Source organism: Peromyscus maniculatus, chromosome 1, assembly GCF_049852395.1.
Source record: "Peromyscus maniculatus bairdii isolate BWxNUB_F1_BW_parent chromosome 1, HU_Pman_BW_mat_3.1, whole genome shotgun sequence".
In the NCBI taxonomy this organism is placed as follows: Eukaryota; Metazoa; Chordata; class Mammalia; order Rodentia; family Cricetidae; genus Peromyscus; species Peromyscus maniculatus.
The window spans coordinates 182,098,275-182,122,151 of NC_134852.1; the positions used below are offsets into that span (position 1 = coordinate 182,098,275).

The 23,877-nt window shown below is 42.2% G+C and overlaps 1 protein-coding gene across 3 annotated transcripts in view; it reads left to right on the plus strand.

The window, feature by feature from the left end:
- Il33 (interleukin 33) overlaps nt 1-11,687 on the plus strand; it is a 37,324-nt gene extending 25,637 nt beyond the window's left edge. For all 3 annotated transcript variants that reach the window (XM_006975817.4, XM_076562099.1, XM_006975818.4), the window contains exons 2-8: nt 163-270; nt 3,040-3,165; nt 3,681-3,800; nt 5,681-5,791; nt 6,438-6,488; nt 7,945-8,042; nt 9,602-11,687. In XM_006975817.4, the coding sequence (XP_006975879.1) occupies nt 174-270; nt 3,040-3,165; nt 3,681-3,800; nt 5,681-5,791; nt 6,438-6,488; nt 7,945-8,042; nt 9,602-9,793 (795 nt within the window). In that variant the 5' untranslated portion in view covers nt 163-173 and the 3' untranslated portion in view covers nt 9,794-11,687. The remainder of the gene's footprint in view (nt 1-162; nt 271-3,039; nt 3,166-3,680; nt 3,801-5,680; nt 5,792-6,437; nt 6,489-7,944; nt 8,043-9,601) is intronic.
- The last annotated feature ends 12,190 nt before the right edge of the window (nt 11,688-23,877 follow it).

A 23,877-nucleotide genomic window follows, 5' to 3' on the forward strand; every position in this document is an offset into this window, starting at 1 on the left:
GCTGAGGAGGTTGTATCTGGTGATTTCAGGTACATATAGCTTAATTATTATATTATATTTTAATTATATTATACATTATATAATTATTATATATTATATATATTATATAATATATAATTATTTTAATTATATTATATATTATATTATATTTTAATCCCACAGAAACCTGAAAAATGGGACCTACAATGAGATACTCAACCTCCAAAATGTCCTCGGCAAAGCTGAGCAGCGCAGCTGGAAAAGCCTTGGTAAAACCTTGCAAGCCAAGAAGTAAGAGCGTCGGCTTTCCTGTTTTACACACTGTTTGAAATCTATTATCAAATACTTATTATTTCAATGTTCAGACATGCTACCTTACCAAAAGTGCCTAAGAATATAAGAACTGAAAGGGAAACACAGAGGTGGCTCCGAGGACACAGAAACCTTGTTTTTGAAGAGTTTATATTGTCACTGTTGTCACTGGGTACAGCACGGGATAGGCTGGCTTAGATAATCTAGAGTGTAACTTAGTAAAATATGGTCTTTTGCATTAATCCCTTCACACTTCTCACAGCTCCTGCCATCAAATCCCCAAAACCTTTCCCCTTAATTAACTGACAAATCTCTAAACTGACCCACTTTCAGTCCACATATTTGTCAAGACCTTTGGTGTATTGATTTACTGATTATTGATAAAAGATAGAATCAAAAATGAAGATGCCCAGGCCCCCAAATAAAGAAGAATGGGCCAAATATAATTATCTAATTACAAACTCAAAAGTTTGGAATACAATGAAAGAGACTACCAAGGAGAGTAACAGAGCTCTGGTGGGCTGGAAGGAAGCTAGAACGTGAATGACCTAAAGAGAAAGCAATGTCCCCTCTGCCCTCCCGGAGGCTCTGGACCACCCACCCACGCACTTCTTGGTAGGATTTAAAAAACCAATCTGACAATGGTTTCTGAATGTCCAGGAAATCACAGTTTAATTGATCCTTTCATTCGTATTTATGTCAGAATTCTCTGTGCAGAAGCAGTGATTGAGTGGAAGTGACTTGGTATGCCCAAATGTCCCCATATTAAAAAACGCACTGTCAGCCGGGCGGTGGTGGCGCACGCCTTTAATCCCAGCACTCGGGAGGCAGAGCCAGGCGGATCTCTGTGAGTTCGAGGCCAGCCTGGGCTACCAAGTGAGCTCCAGGAAAGGCGCAAAGCTACACAGAGAAACCCTGTCTCGAAAAACCAAAAAAAAAAAAAAAAAAAACAAAAACAAAAAAACAAAAAAAAAACAAAAAAAAAAAAACGCACTGTTTTAGTACTGAGAAAATGAGGCCCTTTATAGATACTGCATTATGGAGTAGAGATGCCAGAATTTCTGACATTGGTGCCAGAGCTCACTTTGAATACTGAGATCTTAGAAGTCACATGTTACGTGACCCTGAAAGGCATTTATGAAATCCAAGACACAAATGAAATGTTCTACATGAGACTTACATTTCTCTTTGGCTAAGTAAAATCAGGATTACTGATTTTTTTTTCAGTTTGGTTGATTGAATTTACATTTGGCTAGTCTCTTAGGTTGAGGAGCAGATTTCACCCCCACCTCCCACCCTGGCCAAATAAGGCTCTATGTAGCTCAGACTTATCTGGGAATTCATGACCCCCCTCCTCCTTTAACCTCTTGAGTGCTGGGACTAGAGGCATGACCACATCTGGCCTGTGGTCATTTTCGTCAGTGGAGGTAGAGCCAAATGAATAGCTTTGATATCAAACATGCTATATTAATTACTTTTGCATCTCTATGGCCAAAACCTTACAAAAGTGACTTAAAGGTAGACAATTCAGTTTGCTTCATGGCTTAGAATGCACAGTCCATCATGACATGGATGGAGGCTGGATCAGTTTGATCTACAGCAGCCATAGCTTGCAGCAGCTTCTCCTATGGCACCAAGCAGGAAGAGGGAACTGGAGGACCAGGCTATAGTCTTCTGAGGCTGGCCCCTGTGGTCTATGTATATCAGCAAGGTCCTATACCCCAAGGATTCCACAACCTCCCAAAGGGTGTCACCAGGTTAGGACCAAGTGTTCAAGCACAAGAGTTTGTAGGGACATTTAACACACCCCTTAGCACAACTCATGGGCCATGTGACCTTGGGCAGTGTTGTGATTCCTAACATCCTCATATCATTGCAAAACTAAGATGATAATACTTTGCAAGATTGTTGTGAGTGGTTAAGTTAAAAGGCATATAAAATTAGTTAGCAGAGTGTTTGGCCTAGGGCTGATACTTGGTTAATGGCAGTTATTTTAGTATCAATACCCTTTATAGTTTTCAGACACCCTCCAGAAAGGTTTATTAAAAGTTTATTCAGGGTTAAGCAGAAAAACAGCTCAAATCTCCTATGGATGTTCACATTCCCTTCAGCTAGGCAACAGCTGATGCATAATGAATGCAGAGCCATGATCCCTCAGATGGCATTCTGAAAACAACAATAAAAAAATTTCTAAAGACCTAAGTGTTTTTACAACTTATTTGGCAACAAAATACAACCCAGCCTATTGTCTGTTAAATCCCAAGGTCTGTGATGGTTAATTTCAAATGTCAATTTGATTGAAATTACTGAAGCATATCTTTGGGTATGCCTATGACAGCATTTTCCAGAAAGGATTAATTTCGACCCACCCTGAAAATGGGCAGCTGCAATATCCCATGGCCTGGATCCAGAACCAATTAAAAAGGATACAGATAAAGACAGCTAAACACCACCACTCACAGTCTGCTGAGATGTGAGCAGGCAGCCTCCCACTGCCACGCCTTTCCCTCCAAAAAGGACCCGAAACATGAGCAAGACTAATACTTTTCCCCTTTAAGTTGCTTCTTGCCAAACATTTGGTCACAATAATGAGAAAAGTAACTAATATAAGACTTCATTTCCTTTTGTATAAACATATCCTATGCCTTACTATATGCAAATAGTAGTGATACTCCAGTCTCTGTTGGAGACGCTGTGTACATTTACAGGATATGACCTGTGTAAATCTACACTTTTTTCTGTTGTTAGGATCCCAACAGAAGACCAAAGAAATTTGCCATGTCTACTACATGAGACTTCGTTCTGGCCTCACCATAAGAAAGGAGGCCTGTTACTTTGAGAAAGAACCCATCCAAGGTTATTCACTAAAATCAGGTATGTTCATCCCTGGGCAGACTGATGAACATCCAGTAGCTTTTACTTTCCACATCTGTGGATACAATTGTTTTCCTCATCCAAGTTCTCCTTGAGGAAAAGAGTACGGATGATGCTGTGTTGGCCATTTTGGAGAGGGTTTTTAGTTACATGGGAGAAATGGATACAATGGTGAGTGAAAACAGATGATACAAGATTTTAAATCAGTACATAATCATTTGGGGTGACATTTTTTACTGTGAAAGAGGTGAACTGAATGGTTCACAGGGGCTGCTTTTGAGTGTTGCAAGTGTGGTGAGTAGTTTTCTTCTCTGTGCTCTGGTGGAGTGTGAATGAAAAAAAAATGGTTTTTAAAATGAAGATTTCCCCATTAAAGAGGTACCGATCCCATTAAACCATTGGGTGATTACAGCCCTGGCATCACTTACCATTGTGGCCATATTGCCCATCAAAAAGATGACATCTTTGCAGAATGAAGATAGAGGGTTCACCTGACTCCTACTGCTGTCTTGCAGGTAGAAAGCGTGAAGGGAACTTCCCTGCTTACCCAAGGGATGCCATGAAGCGCTCCATGTTGAATACACCCAATTTCCAAGAATGTGCCGCCGATTTACCTGTCAGAGAGAGTATCCGAGGTGTGACTACTCACAGGGGCCTTGCTGGGGGCTGGGGGGCCGGTGGTGAGGTGTAAGATATGACACGGGGCCTTGGCAAGTGCTACTCTACAGAGCAGACTCAAGATCTTCTTGGGTGGTGATAGATCTTCGCTGGCAGCGGTGGCCCATGCCTTTGATCCCAGCACTCGGAAGGCAGGGGCAGGCAGATCTCTGTAAGTTACAGAGTTCCAAGGCAGGCTCCAAAGCTACACAGAGAAACCCTGTCTCGAGAAAAAACAAAAACAAAACAAAACAAAAAAAAACAAACATGTATCAGAAACTTGTTTCTTGCCCATGTACTGGCTCAATGGCATCCAAACTGGGTGTGGTGTAACTATGCCTTTGTATTCTCTGGTTAGCATTTCATGGATATTTTGGAATATTTGCTGTAGGTTGGAATCATGTCTACATTAGTCCTGAAAAATAAATTATCCTTTGAGAAAAAAACTGCATTAATCCCCAAATTTCAAATTGTTCACCATGAAAGAGAATAAAAAACTATTATCTTTTAAAATACAAGTTTAACATGGTATGGCTCGAAGAATAGTTTAAGTTTTTACCATTTGTGCAAAGTCCCACGTAAAACCATGATCATCGGGAACTGAAGAGAGCCCAGGGAATGTAGTTCAGGTGGGACACTGCCTCGTGTGCAAGGCTCTGCATCTCATCTCCATCAACGTGGGGAAAAATAGAGTCCTGGGCAGAGTGGCATGTGCCTTGAGTCCCAGCATTTGGGAAGCAGATGAGTTTCTGTGGGTTCAGGTCTGTCTGGGCTACACAGTGAGTCTCAGGACAGCCAGAACTGTAGAGTGAGACAGTATTTCAAAAACAAACAAACAAATCCCCAAATTAATTAATTAACAAGTGACAGCAACCCCACCACTAAGGAAACACAATTAAAAATCACATGTTGTTATTTTAACATATATTACTTTTTATAGAATTTATATAATATAGGATATTATATAAAACAATTTAGTATATATCATATATAGTATGTATTTAGTATATATTTAATACAAATAATATTAATCTAATCAATATTCATTTCTCATAAACTGTTTTTAAATTACTTTGCTTTAGATGTTCACATACAAATTCTTATTTTATATATTATTTTTATTTGCAAAATTCAGTAACCTGTAGCAGATACAGTAAATTTTAATATAGGCTCCTCAAATGGATCCAAGTCTGCTTCAGTTTAAACCATATATGCTTTAAAAATGTTATCATGTGCTCTGTATGCATCTCAGGCAAAGGCACAAACTAGCATACATCTGCATCCCCCTAGGGCAATGGTTCTCAACCTTCCTAGTGCTGAGACCCTTTAATACAGTTCCTCATGTTGTGGTGATTCCCCAACCATAAAATTACTTTTGTTGCTACTTCACAACTGTAATTTTGCCTCTGTTATGAATTGTAATGTAAATATCTGATACTCAGGATATCTGGTATTCTACCCCTGCGAAAGAACTGTTCAATACCCAAAAGGGTTGAGAACCACTGCCCTAGAGTGTCGAAAAATCCCTAAGTAATCATGCTTTATAAAAGGGCATATGTTAACCTATGCCTTCCTAAACATGGCCATTCTTTCCCACAGTTCCCTAGACTGTAGGAAGGCAGGAATGGAGCTGTCTGTCCTCTTCTTCACCCCCAGCCCCACCAGGCAGGAAGCTACCACCTTTAATCCCGCCCTGGTGCCAACTATGGCTTTTGCCTATGTTACAATGACAAAGTGTAGCTCACGTTAAAAAACAAAATTCTCGAGAGAAATTACTTCAAAAAATAGCCAAGAAAATTGTTCAGAGGATTGTTTGTTTGTTTTTTATTCTTACTGACAGGAATTTCACTTTTTACAGAATCTTGTGCTTCCCTGAGCACATACGATGACCAATCTGTTTGTTTCAAAGTATTGGAGAATGGACGCTATGTGATCAATGTTGAAGATTCTGGAAAAGACCAAGAAAAAGGTAGACAACTTTAGACTATTGCCTCATGTCTATACTTAGTAATGATGTCTGGCAAGGTTAAAAAAAATCTACCAAATTATCCACAATGGATTAACTGAGATATTCAACAGTAATGGGTTTCATCATCTCTGCTAATTCCAGTCTTCCTGTGTTAAGAAGGGTTCAGTGTCGTCTGGTTCTTCAGGGAAGAATACAGATGTTGAGAAATAACTATTGGGAAGTACAGAAGGAGAGAACACATGTGTTTATTAATGCTGAATACTCACTAGATCTTTCCAACCTTTTCAATGTCGTCTTAGCGTAAATGACTATTTGTGAAAGACTATTTCTCTGCCATCAACAGTGTAACACCCATGTTGGAGAATTCATCACAGCATAATATATTTTGAGATTTTTGTGAGAACTACTAAAGTTTTGCTTTAATTGGTATATGACAAGGTTAAGGGCAAGGTTTTCTGGCCCTGTGTATGATGGAACTGAAACCTTCAGATACAAATTGTCTCTCACCAAGTGAGAACTACTAAAGTTTTGCTTTAATTGGTATATGACAAGGTTAAGGGCAAGGTTTTCTGGCCCTGTGTATGATGGAACTGAAACCTTCAGATACAAATTGTCTCTCACCAAGTGATACCGTGTTGTCTTTCAGACAAGATGCTGCTACGTTACTATGAGTCTCCTCATCCCTCAAATGAGTCAGGTAATGTGCAGGCAGGGTGGGGGTGGGGGTGGGGGTTTGCTTGAATTCTCATCCAGAACAAAGATGAGTCTAAAATAGTCCACAATAAAGAAAGAGCAGTTCAAAAGATTATCTTCAACCCCACACTCCTTGTAAGATGCATTCTTCTTCAAAGCATTTATTCCACCTCATCTATTTCTGGATTAATAGGATAAAGGCTTAGCTACATATAATACTTATAATAATAAGCTACTTATAATAATATAGACCATCTTCAGCCACAGCTGAAAAGATCCTGCCCAAAGGTTGTCCAGAGGCAGTTCCTTCTATATCATCATTCTGTCCATGTCTAACACCTCATCACTATACCCAATTAGCAAGCGAGAGGAAGGTGGGTGAATAAATTCTATTTCCCTTTCAGGACACAAATAGAAGTTACACATCATATGACTGCTCATCTTCAGTTGGCCAGAACTTAGCCCGAAAGCAACATTGAGTCGTGAGAACACAGGCAGGGAAATTTTCTATGATCATCTATTAAAATACAACTCAGTGGCTTCACATGCACACAGGGAAGCTGATGCCCAAAGTAGTGTGTATTGGAATCAATTCAACTAGAAAAGATCAGAACAACAACAGAAATTAAAAACCTAACCTCCTCCTCTGAGGAATTTAGAAAGACTCTTGGACCAGACTTGGTGGCACACACCTTTAATCCCAGTACTCAGGAGGTAGAGGCCGGCCAATCTCTAAATTCAAGGCCAGCCTGATCTGCAGAACAAGTTCCAGGACAGCCAAGGCTGTTAAACAAAGAAAACCCTGTCTCAAAAAAAAAAAAGAAGAAGAAGAAGGAGGAGGAACAAGAGAAAAGAAGGAAGGAAGGAAGGAAGGAGGGAGGGAGGAAAGAAGGAAGAAAGGAAGGAAAAGATAGGAAGAAAGACCTTTTACTTACTTGATAATGACTCCTCAGTTTTATTTGGGTACAAATACTTCTAAATGAATTAATGATCTATTTTCCTTCACATCTTGGATGCTTTGGGTTAAGTTAAATTAAGATGAGTTACAAGGCTTAGTTTTTTTCACTTATAATTTCTTCTGTCCTTTTTATTTTAATTGACAGGTAAAATTGTATTAATCATTTATAATAGGAGACTTTTAAAAAATATTCTATTTTTAATGTACGTGTGTGAATGTTTTGCCTGCATATGTGTGCAGTGCTTGAGGAAGCCAGAAGAGAGCAATGGATCCCCTGTAAGTGAGCCACTCACTGGGTTCTGGGAACTGAATCCAGGTCCTCTGCAAGTGCATCAGGTGCTCTTAACCACAGAAGCATCTATCTGGCCCCCACAACAGCACACGATAGATACCTCAAAAGCTTCTGGTGTGGTGGTATCTGTTGTCCATCTATCTTGTAGAATGGTAGAATGCAGCCAAGTGGCAAATGCCTTACCTCACACGCTATCATTTTCATTGTTAGGTGATGGTGTGGATGGTAAGTTGCTGATGGTGAACATGAGTCCTATCAAAGACACGGACATCAGGCTGAAGGCCAACGACGAGGACCACTCTGTGGAGGTAACAGAAATGTGACTATGTAAGAGCCACAAACCGATTCTACCAGTTGATGTGCATTTAGATGTTAGGGAAATTCTGGAGACAGAGTTGGGCGCATACTATTGTAAATAAAACATAGTCAGTCGCTTTGAATGACTTGCTCGGGAGTAGGAGGAGAAGGGCAGCGGGATGTGTGGTCTTGTTACCACAAGTCTGGTCTCCACAACAGCACAGAATCCCCAGGGAACTTGCTAGAAAGCAGGATTCCAGGCTCCCCCACAACTGAATCAGAACTAATGTCTGATCAGTCCCCCGAGAGCGTCATCCCTTCACTACAGTTTGAGAGGCACTTCCACACAGAATGATCTCACATCCTTCCATTTGGCTGTGTTCTTCCAGAAAAAAAATTCTTTTCTAAAATAATTTCTGGCTCCAAGCCTGCCAAGGGGAGGTCAGCAAGCATGTCCATACATCACCAGTTACTAGCAGCATAAAATTCTACATCTGATCCATTCTTACTTAATAAATGGCAGGTATACTCTGGTCATGACCAAAAAGGATGACCATGTCAAAGAACAAACAAGTCAGAGCAAGAAGTTAGGAGAAAAACAGGACAGCATTATAAAGAAGACAATTTCTATAAATATACAAAATTTAAAGTGATCCAGTCATGTAGGACATCAACAGAAACAGTGGACAGTGGTCAGCATTCTGCTCAAGACAATATTCTCAAGTGTATATAATGCACTATCTAGCATGTATATAATAAAAAAAATAAAATAAAAGCAGAGTGCCATGGTGCATCAAGTCCTTGCTTAATGCTCCAGCAGTCCTGTCTCTTTTAATCCTCAGAGGAAGTCAGTCATTGTTGTGCAACAAACCATCTCAAAACCCGATGGATTAAAATCATAATCACTCTTAAGTCCTTAGTGATTGAGAGCTTATACTGAAGACCTGAGTTGGGTCCCCAGGGTTTATTGCCAGGCGACTCACAACCACCTGTAACTCCAGCTCCAAGATGGTCAGATGCCTCTGGTCTCCACGGGCATCTACATTCATGGGCACATACCCACACAGAGACATATTTAAAATAAAATAAATCCTTAAAGATAATGTAAATAAGTGGTCTGTATTTAATAATTTAATTACAGATTTAATCTAACAATCTAATTAAAAGTATATAAAACTACATCTACATTTAAATTGGAAATGAACCAATCTGTAGGGAATGCTGGCTAGACTGAAAGTTTGCTAGACAGAGCACCATGTTCTTTGTATTAGAGACAATAAATAGCAAAAGAGGGCCCAAATCCAGAAGGGCCACGTATAGATCTGCTCAGTCTCCACCAAGCAGCTTATCTCAATGGGCCAACTCCCTGTGAATCACTTCCACTCCTACCCACACCCTGTGCCCTCTGCTGTTTCCTCCACCCATCCCTCCTCCTTCCTCAACTCCATCAACAGACTTGCTAGAGAGACCAAGTTATAAACGCTGATTCTCCTAGGAGTTCCAACCCAGGAAGGCGATGTCAGCCCTGGACTTCCCATTCACATATTGGCTTTTTCTCTTCTTTCCTCAGCTCCAAAAGTGTCAAGTTCCACTGCCAGACCAGGTCTATTTCGTCCTTCACAGAAAGTCCTCCGACTATGTTTTATTTGAATGTAAGAAAAAGCCTGGGACGTACATAGGAGTTAAAGATAACCAGCTTGCTCTAATAGAAGAAGAGGATGAAGATAACAAAAATATCATGTTTAAGCTTTCTAAAGTTTAATGGAATAAGAAGCTTGTGGGCTCTGGGTTGAACGACTTAAATGTTACCACTAAAGAAAGGGGGGAGAGAAAGGAAGAGACATCTAAGGGAATGGCTTAAGATGCTGTGGAATGTTATCTTATTATATGTAAAAAGTCTTTTCTTTTCCTCTATCACTACACATTCAATAAAATCATGACTATATGGCATTGGGCATTTGTAAAGAGACTGAGAGAGATTCCACCTTGGTTTTTACTTTCCTCTGCTTTGAGTCCTGAACAAACTCACACTTGCAGATCTCTCCAGATGAGCAAGCACCATAGCTCGTGCTATGCTTTTGACAAGGGTCCAATTTACAAGCCTTAAAAAAAAAAAAATACTCGATCTTCCCTGGTCCTAATCAAAGGTTGACTGACACACCAGAGCAGCTTGTGCAGGGCCAGCTGCTACATGACTGACAGCTTCTCAATCAGAATAAAGCAGATGTATTGGAGATGCCCCAGGCAACCCTCAGACAAGCTCTTTCTGTTAAGAAACTAGTGCTCCAAATGCCCACGTACCTAGACAGGTAGGGTAAATGTGTGAAAAGGCAGGATAACTGAAAAACAAAATTAAAGAGAAAGAAAGCCAGTATTTGTGAAGTGGAATAATGTTACCAATGCTTGTATCCTTTGGTGGAGGAGTCGGAGGGGGATGGAGATAAGGCTTCTCTGTGTAGCCCTGGCTGTCCTGGAACTCGCTTTGTAGAGCAGGCTGGCCTCGAACTCATAGAGATCCATCTGCCTCTGCCTCCCAAATGCTGGGATTAAAGGCATGTGCCACCATGCCCAGCTACTTGTTTCCTTTGTTAAATTCCGATTTTTTTTTTAAGATATCAGTTTAAATTTAAGCAAGCCAAGCTTACATTAGGAAACAGAAGACATTTTTAGTTCACGACTGTGATTGAAATCATCGGCTATATTTAACAAACTTAAACTCCTCTGTAAGCACTGACCAGGACACCTGTTAGGGTATCCAAGTAGAATGGGATCACACAGTGAATTCAGAAGTCCTCTCACTAGAAAGACACTGAATTGACTTCAGATTTTCGAGAGCTGGCCATGGCCTATGTTTATGGCACACCGTGTCCTCCTCACCAATTTCCAAAGAGCTATCACTTTCATCTCTGGCTTGCTTCCTTACACACAAATCCTTTGTTCTTTGGGTTCACAGTGGCACTGTTGACTGTGGACTATATTAGTTTAACTTCCTCCCTTTCTTTGGTTCTTTTGACCAACATATCCTTAACAGATCTCCGACTCCCTAAACTTCATTTTTATTTTCTCTGCCATCTATATGCCAACACTTTTATTCTGCTTTGTTTATTTTACATTGTAGAATTTTATATATACCTATTGGTTACAAGGTTGTTCACTGAACTTTTTTTGGTGTGTTTTACTGTTACTGAAGTAGTGAACTTTATATTCAACCATATAGTAATATTTCAAGCTGCTAAAGGAATAGCTTTGCTTATTTAGACAACAGCAATTTCTACTACTTTTTTATTGGCTTAAAATTTACAGTAAATGCAAAAAAAATAACAAAAAACTGATGGAATACAATATGACCATTTCTAAAAGTGTAAGCATTTAATTTTCAATTGATGAAAGCTATTGTATATAATAGCTGGTATGATGTATCATAAAAGAGGCTAGGAATTGCTGTATAAGATCATATAATTGTAGCATGATATAACCGTTTAATTAATTTTTCACTGTTTTATAGATACAAAAGTAAAAACAGAATCTATGCCATCCCCCTGGAAACCACAATGTTGACTATGTGAATTTGTACAATATACTTAAAATAATAATTAAGTTGCCAATTATGTTGATAACATTGTTTATAATCTTGAATAAACTATTTGTCAAAATCACGTGTGACCATGACTTTACCACAGAATGCTCCAATGTTCTGAGTCTTGAACGAAAATGAACATACTCCAGTCCATCACTATTGACAAGGGAACTGAGAAGGCTATTTCACAACTCAGTGTATTTAAAACTAAAACTTCTCACAGAAGGGATTGTGGGAGTCCACAAGTGACTCAGTGTCCCAGTTTGAATCTTGAGTCTATTCTGAGTCAACAGAGTTCAGGCTTGCTTGTTCCAGGGCTGTGAGAAACTCCTGATTAGCCCATAGAGTCTCCTTAAAGGGCTGTGAGAAAGTCCTGATTTCCCATGGGAAAGAACATACTATCTAGCTAGACACACGCTCCAGCCAAAGGTACATTGTGATAGAAAATGAAACTGCCTGCTCCTTGACCCAAGAACAGGATAGAAAATGCTTGCGCTGTGCATTATTCTACTTCTGCTCTTCAAGTGTGTATATAAGCTGGCTGTGAAATAAACTCTGACACTGCCTGGAACTGACTGGCAGTCTGCAATTCACACACCTCCACCCAGCTACCTGGTCCGCTCGACGGCTAGCTCTGACAAGGGATTGCGGCTACTTTGCCTTCATCCTCCTCGTGCTCACTGTGGTAGACCTCCTCCCCCCCCCCAAATGACTTTTGACTTTTGCTCCAACCCAAACACACACACACACACACACACACACACACACACACACACACACACACACACACACACGTTCCTGCATTAAAAATTAACCGAAAATTTCCGACTCTTTACTTAGGTGACTTTCACTCAGTTTTGTTTTCTTTTAAAAGGTATTTTCAGAGCTGAGGAGACTTTTAAGCAAACATGAGAAACAGAGTCCAGACCTCAAGTACCCACATAAAAACCGAGAGTGATTGTAATCCCCAGTGCCAGGAGAGGGGTAGAGACAGGCTCACTCTGGAGTGCTGCTGGCCAGCCCGCCTAGCCAAACCGATAGGCTTCAGTTTTGAGACTGTCTCACAATACAGAGGAGCAACAGAAGAAGAAATGTGATGTTGACCTCTGGCCTCTGCACACGTGTACAAGCACATATCTCACACACACACACACATATTTTCCACATTCTTACAATCAGTGCTATTTGATTAAAATACTCAAACGTGTACTGACATTTTGTCTCACTTGTATTGCTTTGATACAAGTTATTGGAAGTAATCTGTCCACTCAATTATATCAGAAATGATAATTCTATCTGATAGCTATCTCAAAACTTACAGTTATGTAACTTTATTTATATTCTTTAAATTTCTGTTGTATTGGAGAGGCTGCTTTTTAATTTTAATTTTTTTCTTTCCCTTCCCCCAACTCCTCTCAGATTCTCCCCCACATCCCTCCACCTCACTTCCTGTTTTTCTTGCTCTCTTTCCCTAAAGAAGAACAAAATGGAACCAAAAAAACAACAAACAATGAAAATCAGAACAGACAAACTGAAAAATGAAGATAGGACAAAACCCACCCAAACGAAATCAAAAGCACACACAAAAGCGTGACGTCTATTTTATGTTGCCCCTCTACTCCTGGGCATGGGGCCTGTCCTGGAGAGCGACTGATACATCCAGTGACACTCCACTGGGGAAAAAACTGATTTTCCCTTTCCCAGCAGGTATCAATTACAAATAGCTTCTTGGTTAGAGGTGGGACGTTATGTCCACTTCCTCTCTCAGGACTGGGATTTTCGTCTGGGTTGAACTCGTGTGGTTCTTGTGCATGCTGTCACAGTCTCCGTGGGCTCATGTGTCTATCGGCACTGCTGTGTCTGGAAAACAGTTTCCTTGGAGTCAGCCACCACCTCTGGCATTTACAATCTTTCTGTCTCCTCTTCTGCATAGATCCCTGGCCCTTGAAGGAAAGAGTTTGATAAAGACATCCTGTTTAGGGCTAAGTGCTCCAAAGTCTCCCAATCTCTACACGTTGTCTAATTGAGGATCTCTTTGTTAATTTCCATCTACTGTAAGAAGAAACTTCTCTGATGAGGGTTAAGTGACGCTCTGCTCTATGGATATAGCAATGCAGTCATTAAGATTCATTTTTATGCTATGTTCCTTTAGCAGAAAAATAGTAGTAGCCTGGGCCTATGACATCTCTAGTCCTAGGTTCTTGACCACTTTTGAAGTGTCAGATATAGGTTCTATCTCATGGAATGTGCCTTAAATCAAATGTTAAAAAGTGGTTGGTTACTCCATACCATCTGGACCACTATTGTACCAGTATATCTTGCAGGCAGGTAGATCACTGGATGAAACTTGATAATTACTTTTTTTTTGGGGGGGGGGAAGAAAAGGGTTTGTAGCTAGAGTTTTCCGCCTTGCCCACAGTCAGGACAAATCTTTGTCACCCGCCAGTCCCACAGCCGCTCAGACCCAACCAAGTAAACACAGAGACTTATATTGCTTACAAACTGTATGGCCGTGGCAGGCTTCTTGCTAACTGTTCTTATAGCTTAAATTAATCCATTTCCATAAATCTATACCTTGCCATGTGGCTGGTGGCTTACCGGCGTCTTCACATGCTGCTGGTCATGGCGGCGGCTGCAGTGTCTCTCCGCCTCAGCCTTCTGCTTCCCAGAATTCTCCTCTCTCCTTGTCCCACCTACTTCCTGCCCTGACCACTGGCCAATCAGTGTTTTATTTATTGACCAATCAGAGCAACAGATTTGACATACAGACCATCCCATAGCAAGGGTTTATTTGGCTTACACCTTCACATCACAGCGCATCACTGGGGGAAGTCAGGGCAAGAACTCAACCAGGAACTTAAAAACAGGAGCTGAAGCAGAGGCCACGGAAGAACACGGCTTACTGGCTTGTTCTCCAAGGCTTTCTCAGCCTGCTGCCTTCCCGTTGATAATTACATTTTTGTCCTCCGGTCTGCAAAGTACCTTTCAGAACCATGAGTGCTTGTCAGTAGGGGTGAAACTTTCATTTGGGCTCCAGCTCAATTTCTCCACATTTGACGACATAAAGAACTTGTGTCTTCAGTAGTAGGCTCTTACTATCAGATTATAGAGAGTAACCAGGAGCCTTAACCCCTGGGAGTGGCTTATGGGACCCCTTTGGCCAATAGCTCAGCAAGATTTAACCCATTCTTGGCAGTGGAAGTGTTATTTGGTGGCATAAGATGTCTTCTTGGGACACTGTCTCCCTCATTATATTGTGACTCCATTTAAATTTCTTTCACGTATGTCTATATTTTAGGAAGCTTCTATGGCAGTATATTTCCGTATGGCTTTTCAAAAGGTCTTTACTGTTAGTCGTCCACCTTCATCTTCTCTCCTTTACCCTGCCCTCTCATTCCCTTTTCCATCTAGTCCTCCTTTTCTAGTTCCCCCTTCATCTCTTTATAGCACTAGACTCTACATCCCCTTCCTTGGAAGGTCCTCTCCTCCCCATTGGTCCCTTAGGAGCTCTCTCACCTCCGTGGCTATTCCTATTGGAACAGACCTATGAGCAAACCTGTCTCCAAAAATAAGATGTGTGGCTCCTGAAGAGCAACACTTGAGGATGACCCCTGGCCTCCATGCACAATGCACACACATGTACTCCAGCACACACACACAAATATGTGCACATACCTACATAGGAAAAAAAAGTCATAGAAAAGCTCATTGTTGTCTATGCTTACTAAAAAATTAATGAGTGAAATAATCTGTGTTCAAACAAAGCTCTGCTGTTATTATTTTAAACACCTAAGAAATTTAGCCTTGGTCTTAGGTTGCTGTTGCTAACTAAGCTGTTGTTTCAATTGTTTAGTATGTAAATGTGCAGATAATAAACTAACAGGACAAATACCTGCCTTTAACTTGCCCCATCCATGTAAGACTATCTAGTAGGCCTTTCCTTTTCCTATGTGTTGATACTTGGAAGGAACACATTTGGCAAGCTTTGAATATTTGTCAAGGTACACTGGGCCCAGCCCTTAACACAAAGTTAAATACTTAGCTTGCCTGTGACTCTGCAGAATCTATAATTTGTCACTTCCTTTACTTCTGGAGAAATGAGGCAAGAAATTCTGCCCAAGCCACAACTAGCCAAGGTCAACTTTGAGAATCATATTTGTCACTGATCTTTTTTTTTTTTTTTTTTTTTTTAAAGGTATCATGTCCTTAAGGAAAATTACCAGAAAAGGCCAAGAGTCCTGCTCACCCTCACCTCCTCTCTAACCTTGCTTGGGTACCTCCCCCTCTGTCACCAGTGTTTTCCATACATAAGAATCTAATTTAAGTATCTATTGAAAAAGTATAACCAAGGTGCAATTTAAAATGTCTTCCTGAAGATCAGCTACTCTGAGGATACACAGCCAATTATCAAATGCCCTGAGGTATGAACTGTACTCTCATATTATTATTTATTATTATTATTATTATTATTATTATTATTATTATTATTATTATTATTATCTTTTCCAAGAACACAAGGAAAGCATTAACAGTTTGGTTAAGTTCATGGGTAAAAATGGTCTAGCTCTGGAATAAAGAGTCTCAGAGCCTTGATTCGTATTTGACTCACTATTGATCTCCTCCTCCTCCTCCTCCTTCATGTGTGTGTTCTTTGTTCATTCATGTGTGTGCATGTGTGCGCATACATGTGGAGGTCAGAGGTCATAAGGTGTCCTTCTCATCTACTCTCCTCATTTTGTGGGACAGAGTCTCTTACTGATCCTGGAGATCACTGATTGGGTAGGCTGGCTGGCCAGTGATGGCCAGGGGTCCACTTGTCTCCCCACCCCCACCGCTGGTTTACAAAGTTAAACCATCATGCCTAACTTTTTGTGTTGGTGCTGGGGATGCAAACTCAGGTCCTCCTGCTTGTGTGACAGGCACAACAGGTAACTCTTCAGCTCCTGTTTTCTTTCTTATCTTTAAGGAGCCTCTAAACCCACTTAACCTGACCAGGCTCCACTGCATGGCACATAGAGCTGTAATGTTCCTTTGAGTCTTTTAGCAAGCACCTCTCTTGAAGAATTCATTTGAGACAACTTCTAAGACACCTCCCACTCAGTCAAACAACAGAAACATCCACATGTATCCAGCAAGGGGAGCGAGAGGGGTGACCCCTAACCTCCCGCCCATCTTACCTTCATAAGAGAATCTGTGGGTTTTCGTTTCCTTTTTTTTTTTTTTTAAGATTTACTTATTTTTATTTTATGTGTATGGGTGTTCTGCCAGTATGCATGTATGTATACCATGTGCAAGCCTAGTGCCTGTGAAGACGAGAAAAGAGTGTCAGATTTCCTGGAGCTGAAGTTGCAGATGGTTGTGAGCCATCATGTGGGTGCTGGAAACAAAACCCAGGTCCTCTGCAAGAGCAGCTAATGCTCTTAACTGCTGGACCGTCTCTCCAGCCTGTCTGTGCATTTTCTTAATAATTGTCCTGATCATTCCATGAGGCATCAAGGACGCCATGGGTCACATATTATTAGCACAGGAATGTCGCTAGAGTTTTCCTGCCTTGCCCACAGTCAGGACAAATCTCTGTCACCCGCCAGTCCCACAGCCGCTCAGACCCAACCAAGTAAACACAGAGACTTATTTTGCTTACAAACTGCATGGCCGTGGCAGGCTTCCTGCTAACTGTCCTTATCTTGCTAACTGTGCTTTTATCTTAAATTGATCCATTTCCATACATCTATACCTTGCCATGTGGCTGGTGGCTTACTGGCGTCTTCACATGCTGCTGGTCATGGTGGCGGCTGCAGTGTCTCTGGTCATGGCGGTGGCTGCAGCGTCTCCTTCTGCCTTTCTGTCCTTTTATTTCTCCTCTCTGTTAGTCCCGCCTATCTTTCCTGCCTAGCCACGGCCGATCAGGTTTTATTTATTAACCAATCAGAGCAACTTGACATACAGACCATCCCCCAGCACAGCCAAGTGCAGACCATCTCAAACACCTGCACTCAGGCCCATGGTCCTAATCATCCTCTATGCGGACCTGCTGGGTAACGCCACAAAGAACCCAAGAAGGGCTCCCACAGGACATACAGAACATCCCACAGCACAGGAAGCTACAAATAACGTGCTTGAATATAAGTATTTGTCACTGTTTTCCTTGGAAGAGAGAAAATGCTCCATAACAAATTCAAGTGAAGCTGGGCGGTGGTGGCACAGGTCTTTATGCCCAACACTCAGGAAGCAGAGGCAGGTGGATCTCTGTAAGTTCAAGACCAGCCTGGTCTACAGAGCAAGTTCCAGAACAGGCCCCAAAGCTACACAGAGAAACCTTATCCCCGGAGGAAGAGGGAGGGAGTGGGAAGGTGGGACAAATTCAAGTGAAGCAACATAGATGCTTACTTAATTCATCTTTTGACTCTCAGTTTTCAGCATAGAACACTTTAAAATCCAAACTTACTTTCTTCATGGTTTCATGTTGTTTACTGTTGAGGGTCTTCTTTTTTTTAATGGGTCACTGAGGCTTTATTTTGCCGCAGAACTGCTGGGGCAGGGGTCTTGCCTGCGGCCACCCTAGAGATGACACTGGGCTCCAATACTAGCTTGGAAGTGAGGTGACAGAAAAAACGACTCAGACCAGTCACGTGATTACAAAGCTAGGGGCTCCAGCAGGGCTCCGAGTGGCCAGATGTGGCTGCCTCTGAGTTCTTCACGTCTGGCAAGTATGACCTGGACTTCAAGTCTCCTGATGATGCCAGCAGGTACATCACATCCAACCAGCTGGCTGACCTGTGCAAGTCCTTCATCTGGGGCCATCGAGGACCCCATCAACCAGGATGCCTGGGAAGCCTGGCAGAAGTTCACAGCTAGTGCAGGCATCCAGGTGGTTGAGGATCTTTTCTTACAGGAAGACTGTGTGACGGCACCAGCAAAGGAGGTCTAAATGAGACCAAGGTTCTAGGTCCCATGCACACCACTGAGTTTCTCTCTGCCCCACAAGCACGAACAGCATCTCAAGTTGTTTCTTCCCACGGCGCTTGCTGTGGCTGCTGATACTGTCTTCTCTTACCAGCTACTCTCCAGCTCATCAGATACTGTGTGCGCGTTCTACAGTTTAATTCTGACACGGAAGCTCAGCTTCACAAAACCACCCCTACCTCAGGTGTTCTCCAGACAAGTCCCCAGTCGGCACTGGTACTCTGCCTCATCTCCATCCCTCCCAAGTCCTCGAGATGAAACCCAGGGTCTTGTGTATACCAAACAAGCGCTTTGCCCACTGAGCTGGATCCTAAGCCCCATCCTTGGTCCTACTCCCTGATTAATTTCAGGGGTTCCTGGGACACCCTTGGTAATTTGCTTTTGTGATCCCCAGAACTTGAAAACCATTCTGCCTGCCATTGTCGTTTTTATTATAAAGGAAACAGCTCGGGAACAGTAAGAAGGAAGAGGTCTGGGCGGGGATATTGAGGTTCCCCTCTCTCTGGAAATGCCACTTTTCGTGTGTTCACCCAACAGGAAGGAAGCTCTTTGAAGTCCCTCTTTCAGAGGTTTTCAGGCTGATGCCATTAAAAAGATACTGAATAATCATTTCCCACTGGTGACTGACCTCACTTCAGCCAGCCCTTTACCACTTCCTGCGGATAAGGCACGGGAGTGTGAAATTGCCAATAGTCCACTTATGACCTGGCCTTTTGGGCTAATCTGAAGTTCTCTGTGAGCCCTTTGAGGGGCCAACTATTCTGTTAGCATACAAAAGACACTCTTATCAAATGTTTAAGGAGTTAGGCACAATAACTAGGGTGGGAACCCAGATATTTATTTTTGATTATGTTACAGCATCTCAACTCCTGTTTCATAGTAACTCTTGGCCTCAGGGTATAGATAAATTTCAGGCATTCATTGTTAATATTTATAAACACACACTAAGGCATATTATCACTAGGTGGGCGTCATCCTTACTTGCACAGAGTACTGAAGGAGGTTAAAAAGCAGTCAGTATAAGGGGAACAGCAGTTTGTCACGTGGGTCCCACCCAGTAGCAAATCATTAATAACTCCCAACCCCGCTCACCTTACCTGGATTGTAAAAGGGAAACAGCTCATTTCCACCTACATACTTCTTTTGTAAATCCCAGATAAGATCATGTATCTAAAGTTGCTTGGCTAACTGGGTTAAGCACTTTATAAAAATATTACGCAAGCTGGGTATGGTGGTGCACACACTAAATCTCAGCACCCAAGAGACAGAGACAGGCCAATCACTGTAAGTTTGTGGCCAGCCTAGTCTAGATAGCAAGTCTGGCTAGCCAGGGCCATACAGTGAGACTAATTGTGTGTGTGTTGGGTGGTGGTGTGGGTGGGTGGGTGGGTGGGTGGGGGGTGTTTATTTACATATATACATAATACACAAAGGACAGAAGTTCGTCTTGGTGTGCAGCAATTTGTAAAATTTTCATCAAGATTACATTAGGAAGAATTCTTTCCCTGTGCTTCTGCTGCTGACAGAAGTTCTCATTTCACCTTTATCCCGTTTGTCTCATTTCAGTTTTTAAAATAAGATATGCTGACAGATTTAAAGTTCCCCCAGCTGTAAACACACTTCTGAAAACCAGTGTGCTTTGGAATGCTGAGATGTGGATTTTTGTTTTATTAAAATATTTAACAGCATGATTTCATTTCAGAATACATGAACAGAGATGGGAGATTTGTTTGGCCTTTATCCACAGTTCTGGGGAAGTATGTTCCAAATTCTTGGAAATTCCCAAGTACCACACCAGGTTAAGAAGCGACAGACAGAAAGTTCTGATGGGCAGTAGGATTTGTTAATGTTGCTCACAGACCTAGCCACTGCCCTCCCCAGCTCAGACCCCAGGATGGGAAACCCCATCGTCAGCCTCATGTACAAAAAGGACTTTCATCTTACCTGAAAAACCAGAGTTAGAAAGGTGTAGATGGCAGAACAGAAAATATTGTATAATGAAAAACAATAAAAAGAACTGATACAACTGTAGCTTAATGAATAAGAATCATCTGATAATTACCATGTTTCTGGGAGATTAATGAGTAGAGAATGGCTTAAATTTCCTATATAAAGTCCTGTTGGGAACTAAAACATTACACAAAGAGAAAGACATCCCAAGAAAACAAACTAGAATGGCAGAAAGGAGCTTCCCCCAAAAATATGCCAAAGGTGACACGGACACCTGGCACTTAATTAAATGCTCAGGGTCGAAATGTGCAGCACATTCCTGTCCCAGATGTAGTCATGTCAACACAGATCTTGTGGGGAAGCTGAGAAACAGTAGGTTTGTCCTGAACTAAGGTGTATCGGAGAGAAATGACCACAAAAGGCTCATTACAAAAGAACATTGCAACTCAGGGTGAAGGGGACCCGCCTAGCTGAATTCTTAATGTTCCCAACAACCAGACAGAAGCAAAACTTCTCATGAATTGGATAGACTTGGAAAGAAAAGAGGAGAGGGGATGGGGGGGGAGGGGAGCAGAGGAGAGGGGAGGGGAGGGGGTGGGAGGGGATGGCAGGGGAGGAATATTAAAAAGAAAAGTTTGCAGAAGCATGCCCATAGACCAGGGACAGATCCTGATCCCCCTGCCTGGGTGCCCCCCAAACAGTTCAAGCCAAACAACCAGAAGGCCTAGTCCAGTCCCATGGGGGTTCCACAGCCACCAGTCCACAGTTCATGGGCTTCCACTAGTGTGGCCAGTCATCTCTACACATCCTCTCATCATGATCTCGATGCCCCTCGCCTGCAGTATCTCTCCTCTCTCTCATCAGTTGGATTCTCGGATCTCAGCCTGGTGCCTGGCCGTGGATCTCTGTATCTGCCTCAATCTGTCACTGGACAATGATTCTATGATGACAGATAGGTTATTTGCTAGGCTGGTCACCAGAGTAGACCAGTCCAGGCACCCTCTGGACCATTGCCAGCAGACCCAGGTGGGATCAACCTTGTGGATTCCTGAGAGCATCCCCAGCACCCTGTCTCTTCCTATTTCCATGATGTCCTCATCTATCATGGTATCTTCCTCCCTGCCCTCCCACTCTGTCCCTGTTCCAGCTTGACCCTCCCATTTCCCTATGTTCTCATCTCCCACTCCTCACCCTCTGCCAATCCCCACACACACACCCAGTCCACTCATGTAGATCTCATCCACTTTTCCTTCACAGAGTCATCCATGTGTCCCTCCTAGGGTCTTTTCCTGTTAGCTAGCCTCTCTGGAGCAGTCTGGCCATCCCTTCCCTCCCCTTTATTATCCACTCATGAGTGAGTACATACTGTGTTTGTCCTTCTGAGTCTGGGTTACCTTACTCAAGATGGGCAGGCTTCTGGAACCCGGTGCCTGTGGTGTGACACCTTGCACAGCCTTGGTGCAGTGGGAAGGGGCTTGGATCTGCCTAGCCTCAGTGGGCTGGGTTCTGCTGATTCCCCATGGGAGACCTCGATTTGGGGGATGTGGGGATACAGGGTGGCATGGGAAAGAGAGCTGGGGGGTGGGAAGAGGGGGAGGGGGGTCTGTAGATAGCATGTGGAATGAGTAGAAAAATTCTTAATAAAGAAAAATGAAAAAAAAGAAAGAAAATAGTCAGAAAAACACAAACTGGGATCACAACTGCACTGTCCCCTTGAGAAAGACAATCTGAGAGAATGTTAATAGAGCATCTGTAACAAATAAACTTTATTAAATTTAAAAAAGAAAAAGAAAAGTTTGCAGAAATGCAGAATCAAACACATGCAAAGCTCATAAAAAAATCCTTCTCTTCATTTCTTCCTCTGTTTCTCTTTGGAGACTTCAGGACACACCAGTAAGAGGAAAATCAAAGAAAAAATAAAACTGGAGAAAGGAAAGAAAGACAACTATTCAGGAAATAACAGTGACTGTGAAGGGGACAAGTCTGAAAGAAAGAAATCTTTATGAAGAACTTTCTAGAAGTAAGGAATAAAGCCAATGAAAATCCCTTCCCCCCATTTCATCGCCCCCCCCCCCCTATTAGTACCGAGGGCTCAATGCAAGGCCTTGACCATGCTAGGGAAGCATCTACCACTAAACTAAACTCCATTTCCCCAAGTCTAGGTTTCTAAAACTGAGAGAGTTCTGGGGCGACTAACAAATGAAGCCATTCTTAGTATGAAAGCCGTCAACTATTGGAAGCCATCAACATGGTCCAGAGAAGAGAGAGCCTGGATGGAGAGAGGGAGCAGAAGCTTTGTCAGGATGTAGAGAAGTCAGAGCAGAGGTCCTGGGAATGCTAAGCAACGGGAGAGGAGCCGAGCCTCAGCAAAGAGTGGAATAGAAGAAATGGCCCTGGAAGCCTTGGCATGGACATACATGGGGAGGAGGGGCTTACAGAGAACTTTCTGGAGAGCAGACTCATTAAGTGACACACAGAACAAATCAGGAGAAAGCAAGGACCAGGTGAGAAATCCACCTGGAAACAAAGTTATCTTCATTATTGACTATCTTTAGCAAGGACTGGTTTATGGACTACTTACTGACTTTCTAATATGAAAAAATTTTCTTTTAGAAAGGGATGAAGTTAGGGAAGTTTCTGCTTGTAGTAAATGGCAATTACCATGAGACTGGGACCCTCAACTGGTCATCATGCAGATAATGAGAACCCCTGGAGTGTTCAACCCTAAATGGGATTTACATATCACACCCCTCCACTCAAGCTCAAAGATCTTCAAAGAAAGGGGGATGGAAAGATTGCAATAGCCAGGGGTGATAGATCACCTCAAGGAAACCATTTTCTAGTTGTGCATATAAAGTCACATCGACTGTGAGACCTACTTTAGAGCAAGCCACACAAAATGTCATCATGGGAGGGGTTGGGATAACCATGAAACCCCACCACTAACTTAGGAACCATTGGCATTTGACAGTTGCTGGCATAAGGAGAGTCGGTTTTCTTAATGGTGTGATCCATGGTTGCATGATCACATTCTAAGGCAGGTCCCACTCCCAGGAGTAGTTGCGTAATACAAAGTGGACTCCAGTTAAAAAAAAAAAAAGAAGAAGAAGAAAACTAGAAATTGGGTGGATGGGGTAAGGATGGTTTTAGGAGGAGTTGGGGGAGGCATATATATGATCAAAATACATTGTTAGAAATTCTCAAAGATTTATTTTTTGAAAGGGATGGTATGACTTGGCGATGATTCTAAGATTTCTGGCTTGAGCATCTGGATGCACAAAAACATAGTTGACTGAGATGGAGAAAGAGCCAACTCGTTGATGGAAGAGCTCCAGTTTGGATGAGCCAAGTTAGAA